This window comes from Mucor mucedo (assembly GCF_025094135.1).
Source record: "Mucor mucedo strain NRRL 3635 chromosome Unknown EV154scaffold_1, whole genome shotgun sequence".
Taxonomy (NCBI): Eukaryota; Fungi; Mucoromycota; class Mucoromycetes; order Mucorales; family Mucoraceae; genus Mucor; species Mucor mucedo.
The window spans coordinates 253,167-273,353 of NW_026252285.1; the positions used below are offsets into that span (position 1 = coordinate 253,167).

The 20,187-nt window shown below is 37.9% G+C and overlaps 6 protein-coding genes across 6 annotated transcripts; 3 read left to right on the forward strand and 3 right to left on the reverse strand.

Moving 5' to 3' along the window:
* Positions 1–156: 156 nt before the first annotated feature.
* Positions 157–2,126, forward strand: EV154DRAFT_535259 (OPT oligopeptide transporter protein-domain-containing protein; the record flags this gene model as incomplete). Its single annotated transcript, XM_051604060.1, has 2 exons — positions 157–331; positions 400–2,126. 2 exons carry the CDS (start codon positions 157–159, stop codon positions 2,124–2,126), a joined length of 1,902 nt encoding a protein of 633 aa, XP_051463640.1.
* Positions 2,127–2,463: 337 nt separating this feature from the next.
* On the reverse strand, positions 2,464–3,914 carry EV154DRAFT_454615 (RNA 3'-terminal phosphate cyclase). The gene is made up of 6 exons (XM_051597311.1): positions 3,756–3,914; positions 3,615–3,686; positions 3,383–3,558; positions 3,254–3,325; positions 2,698–3,194; positions 2,464–2,638 (listed from the first exon to the last, which is right to left on the reverse strand). The coding sequence occupies exons 1-6, from the start codon at positions 3,880–3,882 to the stop codon at positions 2,506–2,508; spliced, it is 1,077 nt and encodes a 358-aa protein (XP_051463641.1). The 5' UTR covers positions 3,883–3,914; the 3' UTR covers positions 2,464–2,505.
* Positions 3,915–4,871: 957 nt separating this feature from the next.
* Positions 4,872–5,627, forward strand: EV154DRAFT_454618 (uncharacterized protein). The gene is made up of 3 exons (XM_051597312.1): positions 4,872–5,016; positions 5,129–5,356; positions 5,421–5,627. Exons 1-3 carry the CDS (start codon positions 4,914–4,916, stop codon positions 5,480–5,482), a joined length of 393 nt encoding a protein of 130 aa, XP_051463642.1. The 5' UTR covers positions 4,872–4,913; the 3' UTR covers positions 5,483–5,627.
* A 167-nt stretch (positions 5,628–5,794) lies between these two features.
* Positions 5,795–8,045, reverse strand: EV154DRAFT_454623 (major facilitator superfamily domain-containing protein; the record flags this gene model as incomplete). Its single annotated transcript, XM_051597313.1, has 8 exons — positions 5,795–6,965; positions 7,027–7,073; positions 7,139–7,190; positions 7,250–7,305; positions 7,364–7,429; positions 7,484–7,587; positions 7,637–7,740; positions 7,798–8,045. The coding sequence occupies 8 exons, from the start codon at positions 8,043–8,045 to the stop codon at positions 5,894–5,896; spliced, it is 1,749 nt and encodes a 582-aa protein (XP_051463643.1). The 3' UTR covers positions 5,795–5,893.
* Positions 8,046–10,599: 2,554 nt separating this feature from the next.
* Positions 10,600–12,128, forward strand: EV154DRAFT_489394 (uncharacterized protein). Its single transcript, XM_051599290.1, has 2 exons — positions 10,600–11,235; positions 11,299–12,128. The coding sequence occupies exons 1-2, from the start codon at positions 11,016–11,018 to the stop codon at positions 12,030–12,032; spliced, it is 954 nt and encodes a 317-aa protein (XP_051463644.1). The 5' UTR covers positions 10,600–11,015; the 3' UTR covers positions 12,033–12,128.
* On the reverse strand, positions 12,108–19,378 carry EV154DRAFT_1960 (uncharacterized protein). The gene is made up of 4 exons (XM_051594312.1): positions 19,231–19,378; positions 18,876–19,164; positions 16,410–18,805; positions 12,108–16,349 (listed from the first exon to the last, which is right to left on the reverse strand). Exons 2-4 carry the CDS (start codon positions 19,147–19,149, stop codon positions 12,183–12,185), a joined length of 6,837 nt encoding a protein of 2,278 aa, XP_051463645.1. The 5' UTR covers positions 19,150–19,164; positions 19,231–19,378; the 3' UTR covers positions 12,108–12,182.
* Between the last annotated feature and the right edge of the window lie 809 nt (positions 19,379–20,187).

The following is a 20,187-nucleotide window of genomic DNA, read 5'->3' on the forward strand; positions in this document are numbered from 1 at the left end:
ATCCAGCAGTATTTAACAACGCAGACGAGGATGAACAAAATCATTTCACAGTAAGTTTTGTTTGTGTATGTATGTGAAGTTACACTGTTTAACCCGCTATAGTTTCGAGCAGTTGGATTAGGGTTACTGATAGGTACATTAATGTGCTTCTCAAACATGTATTTTGGTCTCCAGACAGGCTGGATCTCCATGATGTCACTTCAATCCTCCTTGTTGGGGTTTGCGATTTTTAAACCGTTTCAACCAATGCTCAGACACAAGTTTGGACCTATCGAAAATGTGGTATTACAAACAACTGCAGTAGCTACAGCCACTATGCCATTAGCAGCCGGTAAATATATATATAGTGTGTGTTTGGAGGGACGAGAAGAACTCTTTTTCATTGATGATCTCTTATAGGTTTTGTTGGTGTGATACCTGCAATGGAATTGATGACGACAGACGATAATGAAGGAGGTGCTTTGGTATTAAACGGACGACAATTGATTTTATGGTCTTTGGGTGTTGCATTTTTCGGTGTATTTTTTGCAATCCCACTACGAAAACAAACAATTATTCGAGAAAAACTTAAATTTCCCTCCGGCACAGCCACGGCACAAATGATCAGCTTGCTCCACCAAAGACCAGATCCCACCTTAAAAAAAACTGTGCTTCGCAGACGTCGAGGAAATGAGCAACAGCCTTTGATGAGTAGCTCACCTACGAATTACAGTGCAGTAAGCGAGGAGCATTTTGAGAACAACTGGAAACTCAAATTACGTGGACTATTAGTTTCTTTTGTGGCATCTTCTGTATACACCGTGACATGCTATTTTGTTCCCGTGCTGACAGCTTTACCGATTTTTAACTGGATGACGTTCAACTTGATCGATTTTAAGGCTTGGGAATGGTATTTCACACCAAGTTTTAGTTACATTGGTCAGGGAATTATCATGGGACTACCAACCACATTATCTATGTTGTTGGGATGTGTTGTAGGTTGGGGTGTTTTGTCGCCTGTCGCATTTTATGCTGGATGGGCTCCAGGTCCTATTGGGGATTGGAAGACTGGATCTAAAGGTTGGATTTTGTGGATCTCTTTGGGCGTGATGATTGCTGAATCTATTGTTTCCCTTATCGTTGTGCTTATCAGGACGCTTATTAAATTTGGTTATCACCGCAACAAATTGGTAGATTATACACCCTTGTTAAATACGGGCGACAATGGAGATGAATATATAGAGACAGAGGAGGAAGAAGTTGATGCTCCCATTAATCAACAGGTTTCCAAACGTGTGACCATCATTGGACTCTTGCTTTCTACTATTGCATGTATTGCTCTAATTCGTACTGTGTTTGGACCTGATGTCTTACCTGCGGGTATGACACTTTTAGCAGTTGTGGTGGCCATGTTTTTAAGTATTTTAGGTGTACGTGCCTTAGGTGAGACTGATTTAAACCCTGTCACAGGTATATCCAAGATCAGTCAAGTTCTTTTCGCTGGTATCTTGCCTGGATCAATCCTGGGCAATTTGATAGCTGGTGGGATTGCTGAAGCGGGAGCACAACAAGCTGGCGATTTAATGCAGGACCTGAAGACCGGGCATTTATTACGTGCTTCTCCCAAAGCTCAATTTTATGGCCAAATGATTGGATCGTTTGCCAGTGTCTTTATTGCCACAGGTGCCTACTTATTATACCGAAGTGTGTACAATATTCCTGGACCTGAATTTCCCGTACCTACTGCACAAGTTTGGCTCGATATGTCGAGACTTGTCAATGGCCACGAATTGCCATCGCATGTCACAGAATTTGTATTTGCATTTGCCATTTTGTTTGCCGTATTTGTGTTGATCAAGGAGTTATACCCTAAACATTCGTGGACCAAGTTTATCCCTCAAGGTATTGCATTTGCTATTGGAATGTACAACCCACCTGCTTTTACACTTGCTCGAGTCATTGGTGGCTTCGTGTCGCATTTCTGGAACAAGTACTGTGAAACCAAAGGAGATCACAGCTGGTTGGAACCTTATCGAGTTGTCGGCAAAGTGTTTATTGTGGTGGTAGCCAGTGGATTTGTGCTCGGTGAAGGCACTTTTGCTATTGTAAACATGACAATGAGAGCATTTAATGTACCTCATTTTTAAATCTTCTTATAGTTATATCTTTGTACATATCATATACCCTCCTTACAAAAGGCTTTTTGTGGTTGGTTTTCTTATTATTTGGCTTTTACAATATCCCTTACTTTATTAAATTATCTATATAATGCCATACACATATATTCTATTTTTTATTTGGAGAGGATTTAATAACAATGAAACGATACCTACAACTAATCAATACTAGATCAGGAAAGTGTATCACTCAGCACACAAATTAAAGTCGAAAATGTATGACAGTAAGTTTGACTGGATTGCTCACGACAGGTTGAAGGTCTCCACCTGTTCCTTGCTATTTATGCGCTCTAATAAGTCGTGTCGTCTCGGAAAATTATATATATTTTATTTTGTACAAATGTTATTTTTAAGTTGTCTTTTTGTTTTGATTAACATAACCGATACCCATACATGTCATGACGATGGTATCATTAGAATTATCAGGTTGGATCTTGAATGATACACCAAAAAATGATTTCAGATCACGCAAATATTGGATACTATAAAAATGGTATTGTTTAGCAAGAAAAGTCTATGGCTTTCTATATCAGCAACTTACGTGAATGCAGAAAGCTCACCAACTCTAATTTTACCAACATCCTCAGGGGCCAAAATCATTAATAATAAATTTAACCATTGACTTGTAGTATCGACACATCCACCCTTACGAATTTCATTAAGTAACATTTTAGATGCAATGATACCAACATCCTCGGGTGTTTGTCCAGGCTCAGCAGCCTTTTCTGCAGATAATAAAACATCTGTGGTGGATTCTGCGACTAACGATAATGCAAAACCGGGTGATTTACCACTTTCAGCACCCTTATAGACATCAGTGTAGATATAAATATCGGGAATGTATCTGTTCAATAATGAACGAGCAGATTCGACTAAACGATTAGCTGTTTGGGGTGACACACGAGTACAATAAGCAATACCACGGACACGTTTAATACGACCTTCTTCAGTGAATTGGATAGGCTTTAATTGACGGACAGGCACACAAGTAAACATAACTTCACCGCCACCCAATGGTGGTGCACCTCTCTTTGTGATCTACTCTCTATTATTAGACATTGCTGATATCTCTTCCATTTCTTTTTTAATCGTTTTACCTTGAGCTCTAAATTTTGATCAACACCAAATCGCTTTAACTGAGGTAATAACACTGTACGAATGATATCCACCTAGAAAATAATACATCAATATCCTCTTCCCCTTCTTCAAAATCCATAAAAACTTACTGAAGGATCGATATGATCAGTGGTGATACCCTCCAATATTAAAACAAAGGGTTTCTTTGAAAAAGGTGCGAGTGCAATCATGGGTTCCAAAAAATAACTGATACTTCTATCAGTGCCACAATCGTGTTGAATACGTCCACCTTCAATGGCTCCTGGTCTGTAAAGGATAGAAGTACCTAAATCAAGTCCTTAGTCTCGTTTTCCTATTAAGGAAGAACATTGTTGCGTTTACCTGTATAACTGATTTCGATAACAGAACCATTTGTAACCTTTTCCAACAAGTTGAGAAATTTCATTTCAAAATCTAAGTTACCACTTTGGATTAGCATTGCTTTCTCGGATCGGCCTGTCAGAATAACAAGACAAAACTCACCTTTCAAACCGGGATTTTCGTCATCAGATCTAATCTTTTCGATACGAACAGGTTTACCACTCAAAGTGGCGAGAATAAGTCTTTGTCTAAGGTAATTAAACCCCTCGTACTTTAAAAGTTTACTCATTTTTTTGTTATTTAATTGAATCAAGGTTGGTTTGAAAACGATCTATATTTTTTTTTTACAGTTTCCCTAACCATTTAATATAATTTGCAAGTCACGCCTTTTTTATGCCCCTTTTACAATGTGGCTTGGAGAATATATCCCATCTTTCGCTTTAATGAATTGAGAGGTACTGGGCTGTTAATCTATTCCAAATAAGAGAAGGTAGGATATGTATTTATGAATTTAAGCAGGATGTTTGATTACTGAATGAAGTGTTTTAGTCTGAATTGAGGAATTCTTATGTTACACATTTTCATCTTCAGCAACTTTGCAAACAGGCAGAAATAAGGCGCGTAATTATTTTTCGCAGGATAAAAAATGCAGCCCTTCTCATAATGATTTTAATAATAGCTGTCAGAATTAACCTTTTAATTCAGAAAACGCTACTACTATGTGTCGGAAGTTACCTAGGAATACACTTAGGTACATTAATTTGTACACTGCTCAAGAATTACAAATAGCGCATGAATCTCATTGATGATTTTTCTTAAAGAATCGTTGATAAATGTTACCCACTAAAGCCCTGCTTCAGCATAAATTGACACATTGGCCAAGGCTGTATTTTAACAAACTTTAATTCGATCTAGCAACTGTTTTATTGACACAGGATATTATGTGGTTCATATTAATATCTATTTACAGTTTGAGATCCATTTATAGCATATCTGAATTTCAGTGAGTGTTATTAGATCCATTTTACATGCAAGAAGAATATGTGCCTTTAAACAATTAATATACTCATTCTATCAGGGGCTTATATCTCTGTAAGAAATTGTATGAATTACATGAACAATAATAAGCTCCTTGCAGCACTTGTATGATCCAGCATGAGAAGATAGGCTGCCAATGAAACGAGGTTCAATGGCGGGGATTCCCTTCACACCACACCAGGTACGTCAGCCCAGTCACACTTTTTTTCTCAGTGGGGCAATATTTTTTTTTTAGCCAGACATCTCTTTCAACTATTTTTTGCTAATTTTATAATCTACATCATGACTATTGGCGTTCCTATTAAACTTCTTCATGAAGCACAAGGTCACATTATTTCTTTAGAATTAAAGACAGGACAACTTTACCGTGGAAAATTATTAGAAGGTAAAACCTGTGAAAACTATTGATGTCAGGATAACTTTTTTATTTTGCCGCTTGATATCTATGCTAAAAAGAAAACTTAGATGAATTTTAACTAATCGCGTATATTTTATAGCCGAAGATAACATGAACATTCAATTAAGAGATATTACAGTTACTGCACGTGATGGAAGAGTTTCACAATTGGATCAAGTTTATATTCGTGGATCTCACGTCCGATTCTTCATTGTACCCGATATGTTAAAGAATGCCCCCATGTTCAAGGGAGCTGGTCCTGGTGGACTCAAGGGTAGAGGCATTGGTTTGGGCAGAGGAAGAGCTACTGTCGCCCGTGCTCAACAAGGTAAATAATTGAAAATGCGGATTGGGCGAAAAAAAAATACTCACGTTACTATCATCTTTAATAGCAAGAGGAAGAGGTGGCCGTGGTGGATTCAGAGGTCGTGGTGGTCCCCCACCTAGATTTTAAACTCGTTTTGATTCTGATTGAGAAGAAGAAGAGCCCCCTTATATACAACGAATGTGAAAGACTAAACAAAACTAAAACAATACATTTTATAAAATATACAAAAGGATGCTTTCTTTTTTAACCTTTTTTTTTAAAAAAAAAAAAATTATACATACATATCTATATGCTTATACACTGATTAGGACATTAGTAGTATTGTAGTAGTATCGCTATCCGCTTTCAAGTTAAGATGTCGAATAATGGTTTTTGAATGTGTAGTCTATTTTGAATGGATGATATATTAAAAAAAAAAAAAAAAAAAAAAAAAAAAGCGAGTCTAATATTATGGGGCAATGACGAGAAGGGAAATTATATAAGATGTAAAAAGGGAGATGAATGTATAATAATATATGATGAATATACGATGAAAAGTTAGACTTGCTTATTGATGTCTGATCCAATATTGACAGCAACAGCACCCTCGTTAATGTCAGCTTCAGAGTCTGCAGTAACATCTGTGGGTTGATCAGACACATTAGTGCCTTTCAACAATAACGAACAAAAGAACCCAACTCCACACATGGCTGCCATAACATACCAAATCATTTGAAGTGCATCGAGATAGCTAGTAAGCACGATTTCAAAATATTCTGGAGGACATCCATGTCGAACAAATTCGGAAGAGGCCAGCACCTTTTGAACAATATCGGCAGGTACATGTAAAGGTAAATCTTTTGCCAAAGAAGAATTCAAAATGGCAGAAGAGATGGCTACACCCAATGCACCACCGAGAATACGTGTGAAATTACCAAGACCAGTAACAACTGCAATATCTCTTGGCTCGGCAGAAGCCTGAAGTGCAATGATGGCTGATGAGAACATACAGCCCATACCCATGCCTCCAATAACAGTGTATCCGTACACCTTGGAATGAGGAGTATCCTTGCCAAATAATGAGAGTAATCCCACACAAATTGTTAAGAGTCCCATACCAATGGGGGGTAAAGGTTTGAAGATACCCTTCTTGGAAATAAAAATACCTGAAAAGGTAGAAAACACTGCAATCATCATTTCCATTGGAATTAAACGAATACCAGACCACATGGCAGAATCTCCGCGAATAACTTGGAAATAAATAGGAAGATAATAAACCATACTGAAAAAAGTCATACCAAAGAACCAGTTGGTAGCCAAGACAGCAGCAACAGAGCGATTCTTAAACAAGCGGGGAGGCATTAAAGGTTCCGCTACCTTGGTTTCGACATAGACCAAAAGAGCAATCAAAAGAACCGTCAATACCAAAGGTACGATAACAGCAGCTGATTTCCAAGGGTAAGCTTGACCGCCGAAATTCATAGCTACCAAAAAGAGTGTGGCAAATGCAAGAACAATGATTGTACCCATGAAATCAATACGTTTTATCTTTTCCTTCAATCCACCTGTTGGTGAAGGTAATCTCAAATAGAAAAACAAAAGTACCATAGCAACCGCACCGATAGGCAGGCTTTTTTCATAAAAATGGAATAGTTTAATTATCTTGTCAAGATATTTGATTTTATACTTACTTGATATAAAAATTCCAGCGCCATGTTACGTAATCGGTAAAACTTCCCTAAAAGAGCCAAAAATAGCTTAATAAAATGTAACACCACTCCCGCCAATAAAATTTGTTCTTACTCCAATTAAGGGTCCACAAACACTGGACAAGGCAAACACAGAGTTTACAACGCTAAAAAAAATATGATTAAGAATATGAAACTTTGAAACTATTTTCTTAAAAGGACTTACCCTTGATAGCTTCCTCTTTTTTCAATTGGGACTAAATCAGAGATGATGATAAACACCTAAATACGATGAGGGTTTAGTAAACCTTTTTTTTTTTTTTTTTTTTTTTTTTTGTACCATTGAGAAAATAGCGGCGGCTCCGATACCTGCTACTGCTCTAAAAATAATTAACATGATCATTGACTGCGAGAGCGAGTTAATACAAATTTGCTACAATCTATTACTGCTTTCGCTTACCGTGGCTACACCGCAAAGCAAAGAGCCAAACAGGAAAATAACGATACCGACCATGAGAATAAGTTTTCTTCCAAAAATATCTGAGAATTTGGAAAAAAGTGGCTCTAAAGAAATAGTCAGAGATCTGTTTTTATTTCCATTATCTTAACTTACGAAACGCATCAAATGTCAAGATATAGGCCGTAGCAACCCAAGAGACAATGGTCATTTGATTGAATTCAGATCCGATACGAGGTAACGCTGTTGCGACAATAGTTCTAATAAGACCGTGTCAGATCAAGATTTTTTATGTGTTATAAACAGGACTAGCTTACCCATCAAGAGCAGCTAAAAATAAGGCAATTTGAAGACCACTGAATACAACAAAGAGATTGGGTGCTTTAGGTGTATTTTCTGCAATTGTATGTTCTGATGCAGAATCATGAGTTTCAGGAAAGCGTGCTTCTTTTTCTTCTTCTTTACTGCTGAATGTGTTACTGGTTATTGTTGGAGCTACAGATGCTCTTCTTGTAACACCTGCACTGCTCAAATGATACTCGGGTGCTTCAATATTATGAGGCATCTTTAATGAGTGAAAAGAACAAAGTAAAACAAGGGAAATTGAGGTCTGTCAAAAAGAAAAACAAAAATACTTTATGTCTCAAAAAAAAATTTTTAAACAAACCTACTGAGATTGGATGTTCTTGCTTTTCGTGCTCCCAAAGGAAAATGAAGACCCGCTTTTAGAATAACAGAGTTTAGCTGGTATTTTGTTTGTGTAAATTTAAGGCTATTGCCCCCCATATGCACAGACAGTTTCACATAAATATTTATGCTACAAAAAAATCCCCATCTTTTAAATATAATGTTTTTTTTCAGCTCCTTATAAATCATTTGAAAATTCTTTCCCCCAAAATTCATTCGGTACTTTAAAACCCTCTTCACCGCTCACCGAGCTTTTCACACATATGCTTTTAAAGTTGTGATACCAACTTCCTTCATCTGTTTGATTTAACAAAATTTACACTATTTCCGGAAATTACTGGTGCAAAAAAAAAAAAAATTGGTGCACTACAAAAAATCATGTATAAATTGTATTATAAAGTTTGTTTGCACCAAAATGATTTTTACGTTTGCACCAATAATTTCCGGAAATAATGTATGAGAGCATCAGATCCAGGACAGTGATTTAACATATGAACAAATCAAATAGACTGTTTATCGTACTCGTTACCGTGGCTACTTCAATTCCGGTAAGCGGAGATATAGAGCCACTCTGAAGATCAATCATTGATTTAGCGGAATGACAAACTGTTCATCATCATAGCTCTTGTAACAGGTTGTCCTACTCTTTGACTCTTATCTCAATCAGCTTCCAAATTTTTTCTTTTTGCCCTAAGATCCTCATACTTTTACACTCCTTCCAATGATTCACGAAATAAAGTAACTTCCTAAAAAATTGCATGAATAATTCTCCTACCATTTTTGTATTACGTGAAAGCCTTACCTTGTGCAAAAGCCGATGAGAAAAATCTGTGTGACCATCATTCTCTACGGTTCCGAAACGGTCAACAGTATCCTCGTTACACAAAGGCATGAGAACAACTTAAGGCTGCCAATTCTACATAACCCAATTCAACTGCTGTGGAGAAATCTGATATTGGATCTCGTTTGATTGTGGATTGCATTGGACATGTATTCAATTCAAATTGATGAAATATTACCTATAGATCCTCACTGGGCTAAATATTGGCTTTTTTAGTCAATGCTTTGTGAGAGTACAAGTACACTCATTTTATTATTGAGAAAGGCCGACCATGTACCTATAGTGTCTTAGATGACTATTATATTGCCTATACATATAAACACTCTATAACTAGGCGCCATATGTCATGTGCATTTATGATTATCTTTACGAGTTCACAGGACCATATTTTTACTAAATGACACTTATTCTTATCAGCCTTAAATGAACTCTACTGTCACTTTGACAGGTATATCAGTAGAGCTATCGCAAATTGTGTTGACATCTGGGGACAGTATGGCAAAGCTGATATTATGATAGATCTTTTGATGAATTTTTTTTTTTGTCATTAAAGAAATTTCGATGTCGTATTGGAAAGAATAAAGATGTTTGACTTTGGGGATGTGGATGCTATTGTTTTTTTCACTAATACTTTAAAGATTTTAAAAATTAGGGTCGTGACACTTGCCTTTTAAGTTTTTTTTTTTTTTTTTTTTTTCAAGTGCATGGCTGTCAAAAAAAAACAAAAAGAGTCAATTTATGTCGTAACTCAGGGATCTATTCCATACGCATTAATAAACTGAAAACTACAAATTCAATAATGGTTGTCGATGTCTTGTAGAGTCATAAATATGATTTTTTTTAAACAAAGTTGCGTTTATTTGAGAAGTAGGTATTCTATAACTCTTTCACTTGCACACTCTTATTGTTAATTTAATGAATGGAAGACCATTCACACTTCCCAAGAGCATTTGAAACCCGCTTCATGCATTTAGATGGAAGCAAAATTCAGCCAATAGAATTGCTGGAAAAACTATTTTTTATAATCAATCCAAAAAATAATTTTCTTTTTAGGTTTTTTTTCATTTTCATTAATATTAAAAAACCGCGTTAACGGTAAAAAACCAAAGCCCGGTAAACCAAGGCAATATGATTTTATTTTAAAGAAAAAGAAAAGAAAAAAAATGAGGAAAAATCCTGCCCTTTTTATACCTTTTCCCCCACCCCCTCAAAAAAAATTTTTGGGTAATCACAAGACCCTTTCGTGACGGGGACTTTTTTGCTTCATGCAAAAATTATTTCATGTGATTCGCGCGTTTGCTGCGCAATGCCACTGTCTCGCGCGCGATACTAGTCCCTCAAACGTTACACAGCTCTATCTCTTTCCAATAAAATTCACTTTATTAAGAGCATGTAAACTCATGTTAAGGTCTTCTTGTAAACTATGTTCGCGTTTAAACGCTTTCTATGCTACTACATGTCCAACGAACGTATTGGAGGCCCTCGCAAAATATTTTTGGCCGTTTTCCACAATGGCCTCGAAGGTCAACATATTCCATTCCTGCATGGCTAAAGAAAATGAAAAAGACTTGTATAATAAAAGGGCACTTGGACGATGTCTTTTTGTAGTAAACTGCTACATGTTTTAATAGAGAGACGGCTCTTACCCATTTTTAAGTCGCAAGGTGGTACTTACAACATCGTGGCTGTTTATAATTATAATCGTCCGAAAATGGGCAGGCCATTGATTTATGTTCTTATTTAACTACTGTAAAATTCAAAATGAAATCTAAATTAAATTATTTTGATCATTATATAAAACAAACTCTTTTTTTAGTTAATATTATTATGATTATAATTTTGCTGGTATTATTGCTGTGATGCGTGTTTACCAGGAAATCTGTATGACAAATGCTGTAGACTGGATCCAATCATAACATGATCCGGTTGCTCTAATTACGCCAATAAGTGTAACCACCGTTGTTTCTTTCTTTCTTTTTCTCTTATACTTTTTTACAAAGGTGCACAATGTCGAATGAGGCTGTTTTGGGCCAAAAAGTAATAGGTTTTACCAGAACATTACGTGATGCTTGGAGCAACGTGATAGTGAAAGAGGAAGAGTGCGAAAAAGGGCTGTCGGCAGTGACAGTACCTGAGACAACAAGTGACGAAACAGTTATAAAGATAAAAAAAGAAGCACTGAGAACCATACAATTTTTACTGTGTAATAAAAATGAAGTTAAGCAAGGTGCTCTTATTAAAGACTGTTGAAGTTTACGTGGTCATACTAACGTGGATTTTATACCCAAAGAGCCTTTATTTATCAACAGTCGCGATAATCAATCACCAACCTGTGATTTGGAAGCCCCTGTTACCACGCTAAACAAATTTGATTTCGAAAAACCACGAACGTATCGATGCTATTTTTGTGGAAAAAAATTCACTCAAAAAATTCTTCGTAACATTCATTTGGAGCAAAATCATAAGTTAAAACGAATAAAGAAGCCGGAAAAAACATTACCAGATGCATTAAACCTGAGATTGAACTGTTTTACGTGTAGTCAAGTCTTTGAAAACCGGGAAAAGCTTAGAAAACACAAAAAGGAATTGCACAGCAAAAATTCAAACATAACACCAAGCCCGTTTGATCCTAATCGTTATTGCCGTTCCTGTAACATGACATTTGCTTACTATTATAGATTTCTTGAACATTTACGAAAAACCCATGAAATAATAGCCTATTTAAAGAAATTTGATGGAACCCCTGATCCTGACGATAAACCTGAGATTAACATTACAGATTGGTACTGCCGCCCGTGTGGGTTTCAGGCTCTGAATAAAGAGAGTTACTTCAACCATTTGAAACGTTTGCATTTCATGTCTGCTCTGGACATTGATAGGGCAATACATGCGGAGGTAAAGCCTGATTTCGATAATCCAGATTTTCGGTGTGCTGGTTGCAAATATAAATATACCACCAAGTATCGCTATCACAAGCATTTGTACAAAATTTATTGTTGTAATGACTCGAAAAGTAATGTTTAAGATACCAAGGTAGAAAGTAAAGCGGTGGAAGAGGCACCATGTTTAACTGAAGAAAGCTAGCTACAAAAATAAAAATGAAGTCTGGTTTCTTAATTACTGTTATACTTTATTTTTATTTTGCTTTTAATATGGGTATTTAAGAATGCTAGTTTAACCACGTAGTGTTCCCATAACAAGTGCCAGCAAGGCCATTCGAACAAAAAGACCATATCTCATTTGACGGAAATAAGCAGCTCTCTGATCAAAATCTACCTCTGGTTCGATTTCATTGACGCGAGGAAGAGGATGCATGACAATCATTTGGGACTTGGCTCTACTCAAAACATCGTTGTTCAAGATGTAGGCATCCTTCACACGGTTATATTCGGCCACAGTGTCAAAACGCTCCTTTTGGATACGAGTCATATAAAGAACATCAGTACTACCAATTACTTCGTCCAACGTAGCATAAACATTTTGTTGAATACCCGCAGCTTTAACAGCCTCCATGACATCCTTTGGCATGGCCAGTGATTCTGGACAAACATAATTGATTGTGACTTGATAGTAAGCCAAAATTTTGACCAACGAATGAACAGTACGACCATTCTTAAGGTCACCCACCATTGTGATCGTCAAGCCATTGACAGTACCCAGTTCCTCACGGATGGTAAAAGTATCCAAGAAAGCTTGGGTAGGATGTTCACCAATACCATCACCAGCATTAATAACAGGAACCTTACTATATTTTGCAGCAATTTGGGCACTTCCAGGCTGAGGATGACGCAAGACAATGAGATCAGAATAACAACCTAGGGTACGAACTGTATCTGCAAGAGATTCTCCTTTTTGAACAGAAGATGTAGTAGCACTAACAGATACAACTTGACCGCCCAGACGATACATAGCAGCTTCAAAAGAACAAGATGTACGAGTTGAAGGCTCAAAGAACATGGTACTCATCACGCGGCCTTGCAAAATATTAATAGATCCGTAGAGTTCAACCAAGTTACGCATTTCATGAGCAACACCGAATAAAAGATGAAGATCGTCACGATCAAACTGTGCAGAGCGCAAGATATGCTTACGATAGAAAGGAGAGCGGCTAACAACACGAGCCAAAGAGGCGGATATCTCATAGCGAGGCAATTGTAAAGATACTAATTGCTGGTCTGTTGCTCCAGCTAAACGAACAGGATCAGATGCACGTGGTGCACGATCTTCTTTGACAGCACTGCTTTCAAGAGCAATTGAGGTTTGTTCAATCTGTTCGATTTGGTGCTCAGATTTTTGATGTTTAGTTCCTTTTGTTTCTTTTTGTTCACTGTCACTACTTAATTTTACAGCTTGGGCTTGAATAGAAACATCACGACCGAGTAATGATTCATTTGCAAAAGATCCATCCATAAACATGATAGTTTCGTTTAATACTACACGTTCTACGGAGCCCGATACAGTACGACCAGCGAGGGGAGACCAGTTCTTTGTGTTTTTGGGCCATAAAACCTTACGGTCGACAACAACTTCGACCGCTGTATCAGGCTGAGCAGAAATACCAAAAATGGCCTTAGGATGATCATAAAGACGTTCTGAGATATCCTTAATACTAAGACGACCTTCAGCAACGGCAGTCAAAAGAAGGGGAAGAGCTTCATGAATACCAGCTGTAGCATCGGCTTGATGACCTAATTCTGCTGCCAACTTACGAGGCACAGTGCCGACCGTAAAGCAATCAACAACATCAAGGTTTTTCCATAGTGCTTGCTGCTCTTTTTTGGTAGGTAAGAGTTTTGTTTCATTAAACTCTTCGGATGTGAAGAAAAGACAATAGATTGCAACGTCACAGGTGACAGCCAAACCCTTCTTTTTGCTCATCTTGATTAGAGCCAAGTCTCCTTTACTCATTACGTTGGAAACATGAACCACACGATTATGTAAAGAAGCCAAAAGTAACATAGACGCAAGATCAGTTCCTTTAGCATCGGTGATAATCAGTTGAGATACAGGCCAAGAAGAGAAGACAGAGTCGAATACGGATACCTTGCCTGAACCGATGCGATCGGTATTGATGTAGACTGCAGCAGCATCCGAAGCGTAATTACCAACTTCGGATGCATTCTCATAAGTGGCCGTAACATTCAACAGGTAGTCGTTATAACAAGCCTTGCGCGAGATATCGCTTAACTTTTCTAAAGATGAATCGTTGATAACGTCTTGTGCGAATACTGAGATGGTTGTAAAACCGGCAGATAAGGAAGCTTTGGAAACATCATCAAATTCTTCACTATTTTCGATGAAGCTATTGATATTGAATAAACCGGGAAGGCTAGCTTGAGTGTGAGTTGTTTTGTAATCAATACTTAAAATACCCGTATCTTTATTTCTAGCAAGGGCTTCAATAAAGAGTTTAGCACACTTGACGTTGGTCAAAAGAGGAACAGAATAATCAACAGCCATACGACGAGAACGGTAACCCTTTGACATGTAAGAAGCTGGACGACGGAATCTGTTACGTGAAGGTAAATTGATATACAGATCAATCAGGTTGTTTGATAAATGCTGTTGAAGAGAATATTCAGCCTTGATTTGATCATCTGTTTCAGCATCCAAAGTATCCAGATGTTTAACAGGAATATCATGTTCTGAAATAAAGTCGGCTGTACCAGTGGTGGCAAAGATATTATAGCCAAGTTTATGTAACTTGCGAACTGATGGCAACAACTCTTGCTTCTCCTTGTAAGAGCCGATTGAGAACAAAATGTTCTTCTTGGGTAAAGTTAAACCAGTTGCCAAAAGCGCCTTTAAATAAGCCTGGTATTTATCTTTACCAAAACAAGCAACCTCGCCTGTGGAAGCCATTTCCACACCAAGAATAGGATCAGCACCTGACAAGCGACTGAAAGAGAATTGTGGCACCTTGATACCAACATAATCCTTGGGCATATTGACCTTGGGATAAGGTGTGACAGGAAGACCTAACATTGCGAGCGTAGCCATTTCAATCAAATCCACACCAGTAACCTTGGATACAAAAGGAGACGAACGGGCTGCGCGTACGTTACATTCAATCACCTTGATCTCGTTATTCTTGGCAATAAACTGAATGTTGAAAGGACCTGTAATATTCAAAGCGCGACCAATTTTGGCTGTAGCAACTTCAATTTTACGAATGGTTTCAGGGTCCAAATCTTGAGGAGGCAAAACAAGTGTAGCATCACCAGAATGGACACCAGCATTTTCAACATGCTCTGAAATGACGTGCATTATAAGTTTACCATCCAAAGCTACAGCATCCATGTCGACTTCCTTAGCTTCCTCTATATACTTTGTGATCACAACCGGATGATCACGAGAAACTGCTGCTGCCTCTCTCAAGTAAGCAGCAAGATCGTCCTTGGAGAAAACAACATTCATGGCAGCACCCGAAAGAACATAAGAGGGTCTGACCAGAACCGGAAATCCGACATTTTCACAGAAAATCTCGGCTTCTTCATAACTAGTCAATTCTTTCCAAAGAGGTTGGTCTACGCCAATACTATCACACATACGAGAGAACTTGTAGCGGTTCTCAGCATTGTCAATCATTTCAGGAGAAGTACCAAGAACCTTGACATTTTGACGATAAAGAGGCAGAGCAATATTATTAGGAGTCTGACCACCCATTGCCATTAGGACACCTGCGGACTTCTCTATTTCGTAAATGTCCAAGATACGTTCGAGGTTAATGTTTTCAAAGTAAAGTCTATCGGCCTCGTCGTAATCAGTAGATACGGTTTCAGGATTATAGTTAACCATGACAGTCTTCAAGCCTTGCTCACGAATAGTACGAATTGCACGGACGGCACACCAATCAAATTCAACTGAAGAACCGATTCGATACACACCTGAACCAAGCACCATGATACCTCTATCTTCAAATTCGATGTCATGTTCAACAGCATTATACGTCATGTAAAGATAATTAGTAAATGCAGGGAATTCAGCAGCTACGGTATCAATTTGTTTCACAAATGGTGTGACACCATATTCTTGACGAAGTCTACGAACGGCCAATTCATTACTGTTCAAATGTTGTGCAATTTGACGATCTGAAAATCCAAGCTGTTTGGCGGAACGGATTAAGTTACCGGGGACATTTGACTTGTTGAAACCGTCAAGTCGGCTTCCTAAAGACACAATATGTTGCAACTTGTTCAAGAACCATTTATCTATATTAGTCATTTCCCAAATCTTGTCGACTGAATAACCTCTTGTCATGGCGTTTGCGATAGCAAATAAACGTTGATCAGAAGGATGCGTCAGCTCAAAATCAATTTCTTCGTCCGTTACAAAATCGTTCTATAAGTCAATCAGCTCCACAAACTTTAACATCTCAAAACTTAAACACATTCAACATACCTCACTAAATCCTATGAAATTACCATCAATAGCTCGAATCGCTTTTTGAATCGTCTCTTCAAATGTACGTCCAATTGCCATGACTTCTCCGACAGATTTCATAGAAGAAGAAAGGGCTGTACTGACTCTGTTAAATTTCTTGAGATCCCAACGAGGAATTTTGACAACGACATAATCGAGAGAAGGCTCGAAACAAGCACATGTAACCTTGGTAACACTATTCTTAATTTCATTCAAAGGAATCCCCAAACCAAGCTTAGCAGCAACAAAAGCAAGAGGATAACCAGTAGCTTTCGAAGCAAGAGCAGAAGAACGAGAAAGACGAGCATTGACTTCGATAATACAGTACTCTTTGCTAAAGGGGTTTAAAGCATACTGAATATTACACTCACCGACAACACCTAAATGACGAATGACATTTACGGCCGTAGTACGGAGCATATTATAATCCTCATCAGATAAAGTTTGTGAAGGAGCAATGACTATCGAATCACCAGTATGGATACCAAGAGGATCAAAATTTTCCATGTTACACACAGTAATACAATTATCACGACAATCACGAACAACTTCGTACTCAATTTCCTTCCAGCCCTTCATGGATTTTTCGATGAGGACTTGAGGAGAAGTAGCAAATGCCTTGTTACAAAGCGAGACTAATTCCTGATCATTGTCGGCAAATCCTGAGCCGAGACCACCAAGAGCGTAAGCAGCACGACAAATGACTGGATAACCGATAACGTTGGCAGCGGCGACAGCTTCTTCGACTGTGATGGCTGAGGAGGCAGGAGCGCTCTTTTCGTTTATCTCACCAAGAGCATCATTAAATAGGTCACGATCTTCGGTAGTAATAATAGTATCGATGGAAGTACCAAGAACCTTCACGCCTAATCCTTCGAATTCATCCTTTAAAGCAATGCCAACGCTAAGAGCTGTTTGACCACCAAAAGTGACATAAATACCGTCAGGTTTTTCATACTGAATTACCTTCCGAACATACTCTGGTGTAACGGGCAGAAAATATACCTTGTCGGCCAAGCCCTTCGATGTTTGAATTGTTGCAATATTTGGGTTGATCAACACTGTATAAATACCTTCCTCCTTTAAAGCCTTGATTGCTTGTGAGCCTGAATAATCAAACTCGCCAGCTTGGCCGATGGAAAGACCGCCAGAACCGAGTACCAGGACCTTATTGACATGAACGCGAGGGTTCTTATTTTCATTCTCAACAATATCGCCACCTGGCATATGGACAGGTACCAGCGACTTCTTATCAAGACAGTCTTTGATGTTGTTAAGGAAAACGTCAAACAGGAATTCTGTATCACGAGGACCAGGGGTGGACTCAGGATGGAACTGAACAGAAAAAATTGGAAGAGACTTGTGAATAACACCTTCATTGGATCCATCATTTGCATTAACAAAGAGCTCCCTATAATCTTGAGAAAGGGATGCAGCATCGACAGCATAACCATGGTTTTGAGATGTGATGTAACAGCGTCCTGAAAGCAAGCTAGTACAAGGGATGTTTTGACCTCGATTACCGTATTTCATCTTGAGTGTCTTGGCACCCGATGCAAGGGCCATAACTTGGTGACCCAAACAAATACCAAAAACTGGTTTTTTAAGATCCTTGAGAAACTTACGCGTGTTTTTTATGGTAATATCAATGGTAGTGGGATCACCAGGACCGTTTGAAAGGAAAAGACCGTCGTAGGTGTCGATAGGCTCAGTCGTGAAATCATAATCCCAAGGGACAATTTTTAATTCGACACCACGATGCACGAAGCAACGAATTTGATTATATTTCATACCGATATCGACGGCAATGATACGCATGGTGCGACCATAAGGAGTCTTAATAGCCTTTGCAGGATCTGGGTAATAGATCTTGTGTTCCTTGATAGAAACTTCGGCTACGAGATTTCTCTTGTTTGGGTCGACCCATTCCACATCTTGATACTTTACCATCCAACGCTCGGAAGGTTGCAAATCAGAAGGTCTAGTCAATCCAAGTGCAGAAGCAGCCGCATCCACTGTACCACCCGAGATGGATTTAGGAAAAAGGATCTTACCTAAAAGAGCCCCTTTGGTTCGAATCTTTTTGGTCATTGCACGCGTATCAATGCCGTAGAGAGCAGGGATATTATTTTCTTTCAGCCAAACAGAAAGAGAAGACGTTGCTAAGTAATGAGAAAAATCCTTTGCGTAATTGCCAACAATTAAACCAGCCACGTGGATTTCATTTGATTCAAAGTATTTAGGAACATCTTTCAAAAGATCATCCATTTCAGAACGAGAAGGTACGCCATAATTTCCCACTAAGGGAAAAGTCAACACCAGAATCTGACCGCGGTAAGATGGATCAGTTAATGACTCTGGATAACCTACCATACCTGTAATATGTTTTATTTTATATCTTTAATTTGACATGTTTCACGAAAAACGGAATATTTTACAACTAACCAGTTTGGAAAACACATTCGCCAGAAATGCTCTTTTTTTCAAAGCCAAAAGAGATTCCTTGGTAACAAGACCCATCTTGCAACACTAAAGCAGCAGTGGTAACATCCTTATCATCATAGGCGGTAACAGGTCGATGAGGAGCTGAAGGAGAACGTGGAGAAAAGACTGGGAGCGGAGTAGCATTTGCAGCAGGCGCAGGAATATGAGCACCCGTGTTCATAGCAGGAGCAGTTCCAGCAGCAGCCACGGATGGAATAGGGAAATTAGAAGCCATATTATATATATTTCCCTAGATAAAATAAAAACGTAAGAAAATCCACTATAAAAACACGCTAAGGCAAACTAATTTTCTTACTTATTAAAACTTGATAAAATGCAAAAGAAGCAGGTGATGTAATAAAGTTTTAATAAAAGAAAAAGTTTTAAAAAGAATGGGGATTTGTTTATTAATATGCAATATGAAAAGGTATTCTGAATATCGTCAGCGAAGGATGCTGAAAGGTGTAATAAATTAAAAAGGTGCTTTATTTATATGCTTTTTTTTAGGCGGAATTTTAGAAAAAAAAAGTCCTGAGTTTCAGCCAATCGTTTATCTTGATCAAGTTTGACTAAAAGGTCCGACATTTTTTTTCGAATAGTGCATAGCTGAGTGAGGGTTAGTATTTTCAGAAGCAATGTTTACTTACGACTGCCTAAAAGCAAAAAGGTCTGAAAGTCTGTCGAAATGCGATGAACTAAAAACAAGGAGAGTCAGTTTCACTGAAACTTTTTATTGAATGTTTTAAATGATTTTTAGAATAATACAGCTTACTTTTATATATATGACACCTTGTCACTTGTAACTTATCATAAATTATTATGAACTGTTCTTTCGTGCTAGGTACTGATATACCCAATGAAGTTTATAGCCTTATTTTTAATCTTCTTTTCATCTGTACTATTGCATTTGGATGTACGGTGGACTGATGCGTAACTAGGAAAAACGCTACTGTTCTTTGTACTATCATATTTACAATTCAGAAAACCTAATCTTGTTATAAACTGGTTCTTGAAACGTAGTAAAAAAATGAAAAAAGTCCTTTGTATCTATGAAGGTGAAGAGATAATATGTAGACAATCTCAACTCAATGTCACCTGGCAGTTTTTTATTTGTTTCAGTAGTACAATGATTTGGCCAAATAAAAACAACAGCTGTTGCAGCATAAATACATTGCCCATTGAAATTACTCCAGACTTTTTGATTGTTTATGGTAAATTGAGCAGATCTTACCCAATAATATATTATCAACTTTATTCATAGATATCGGGTGTT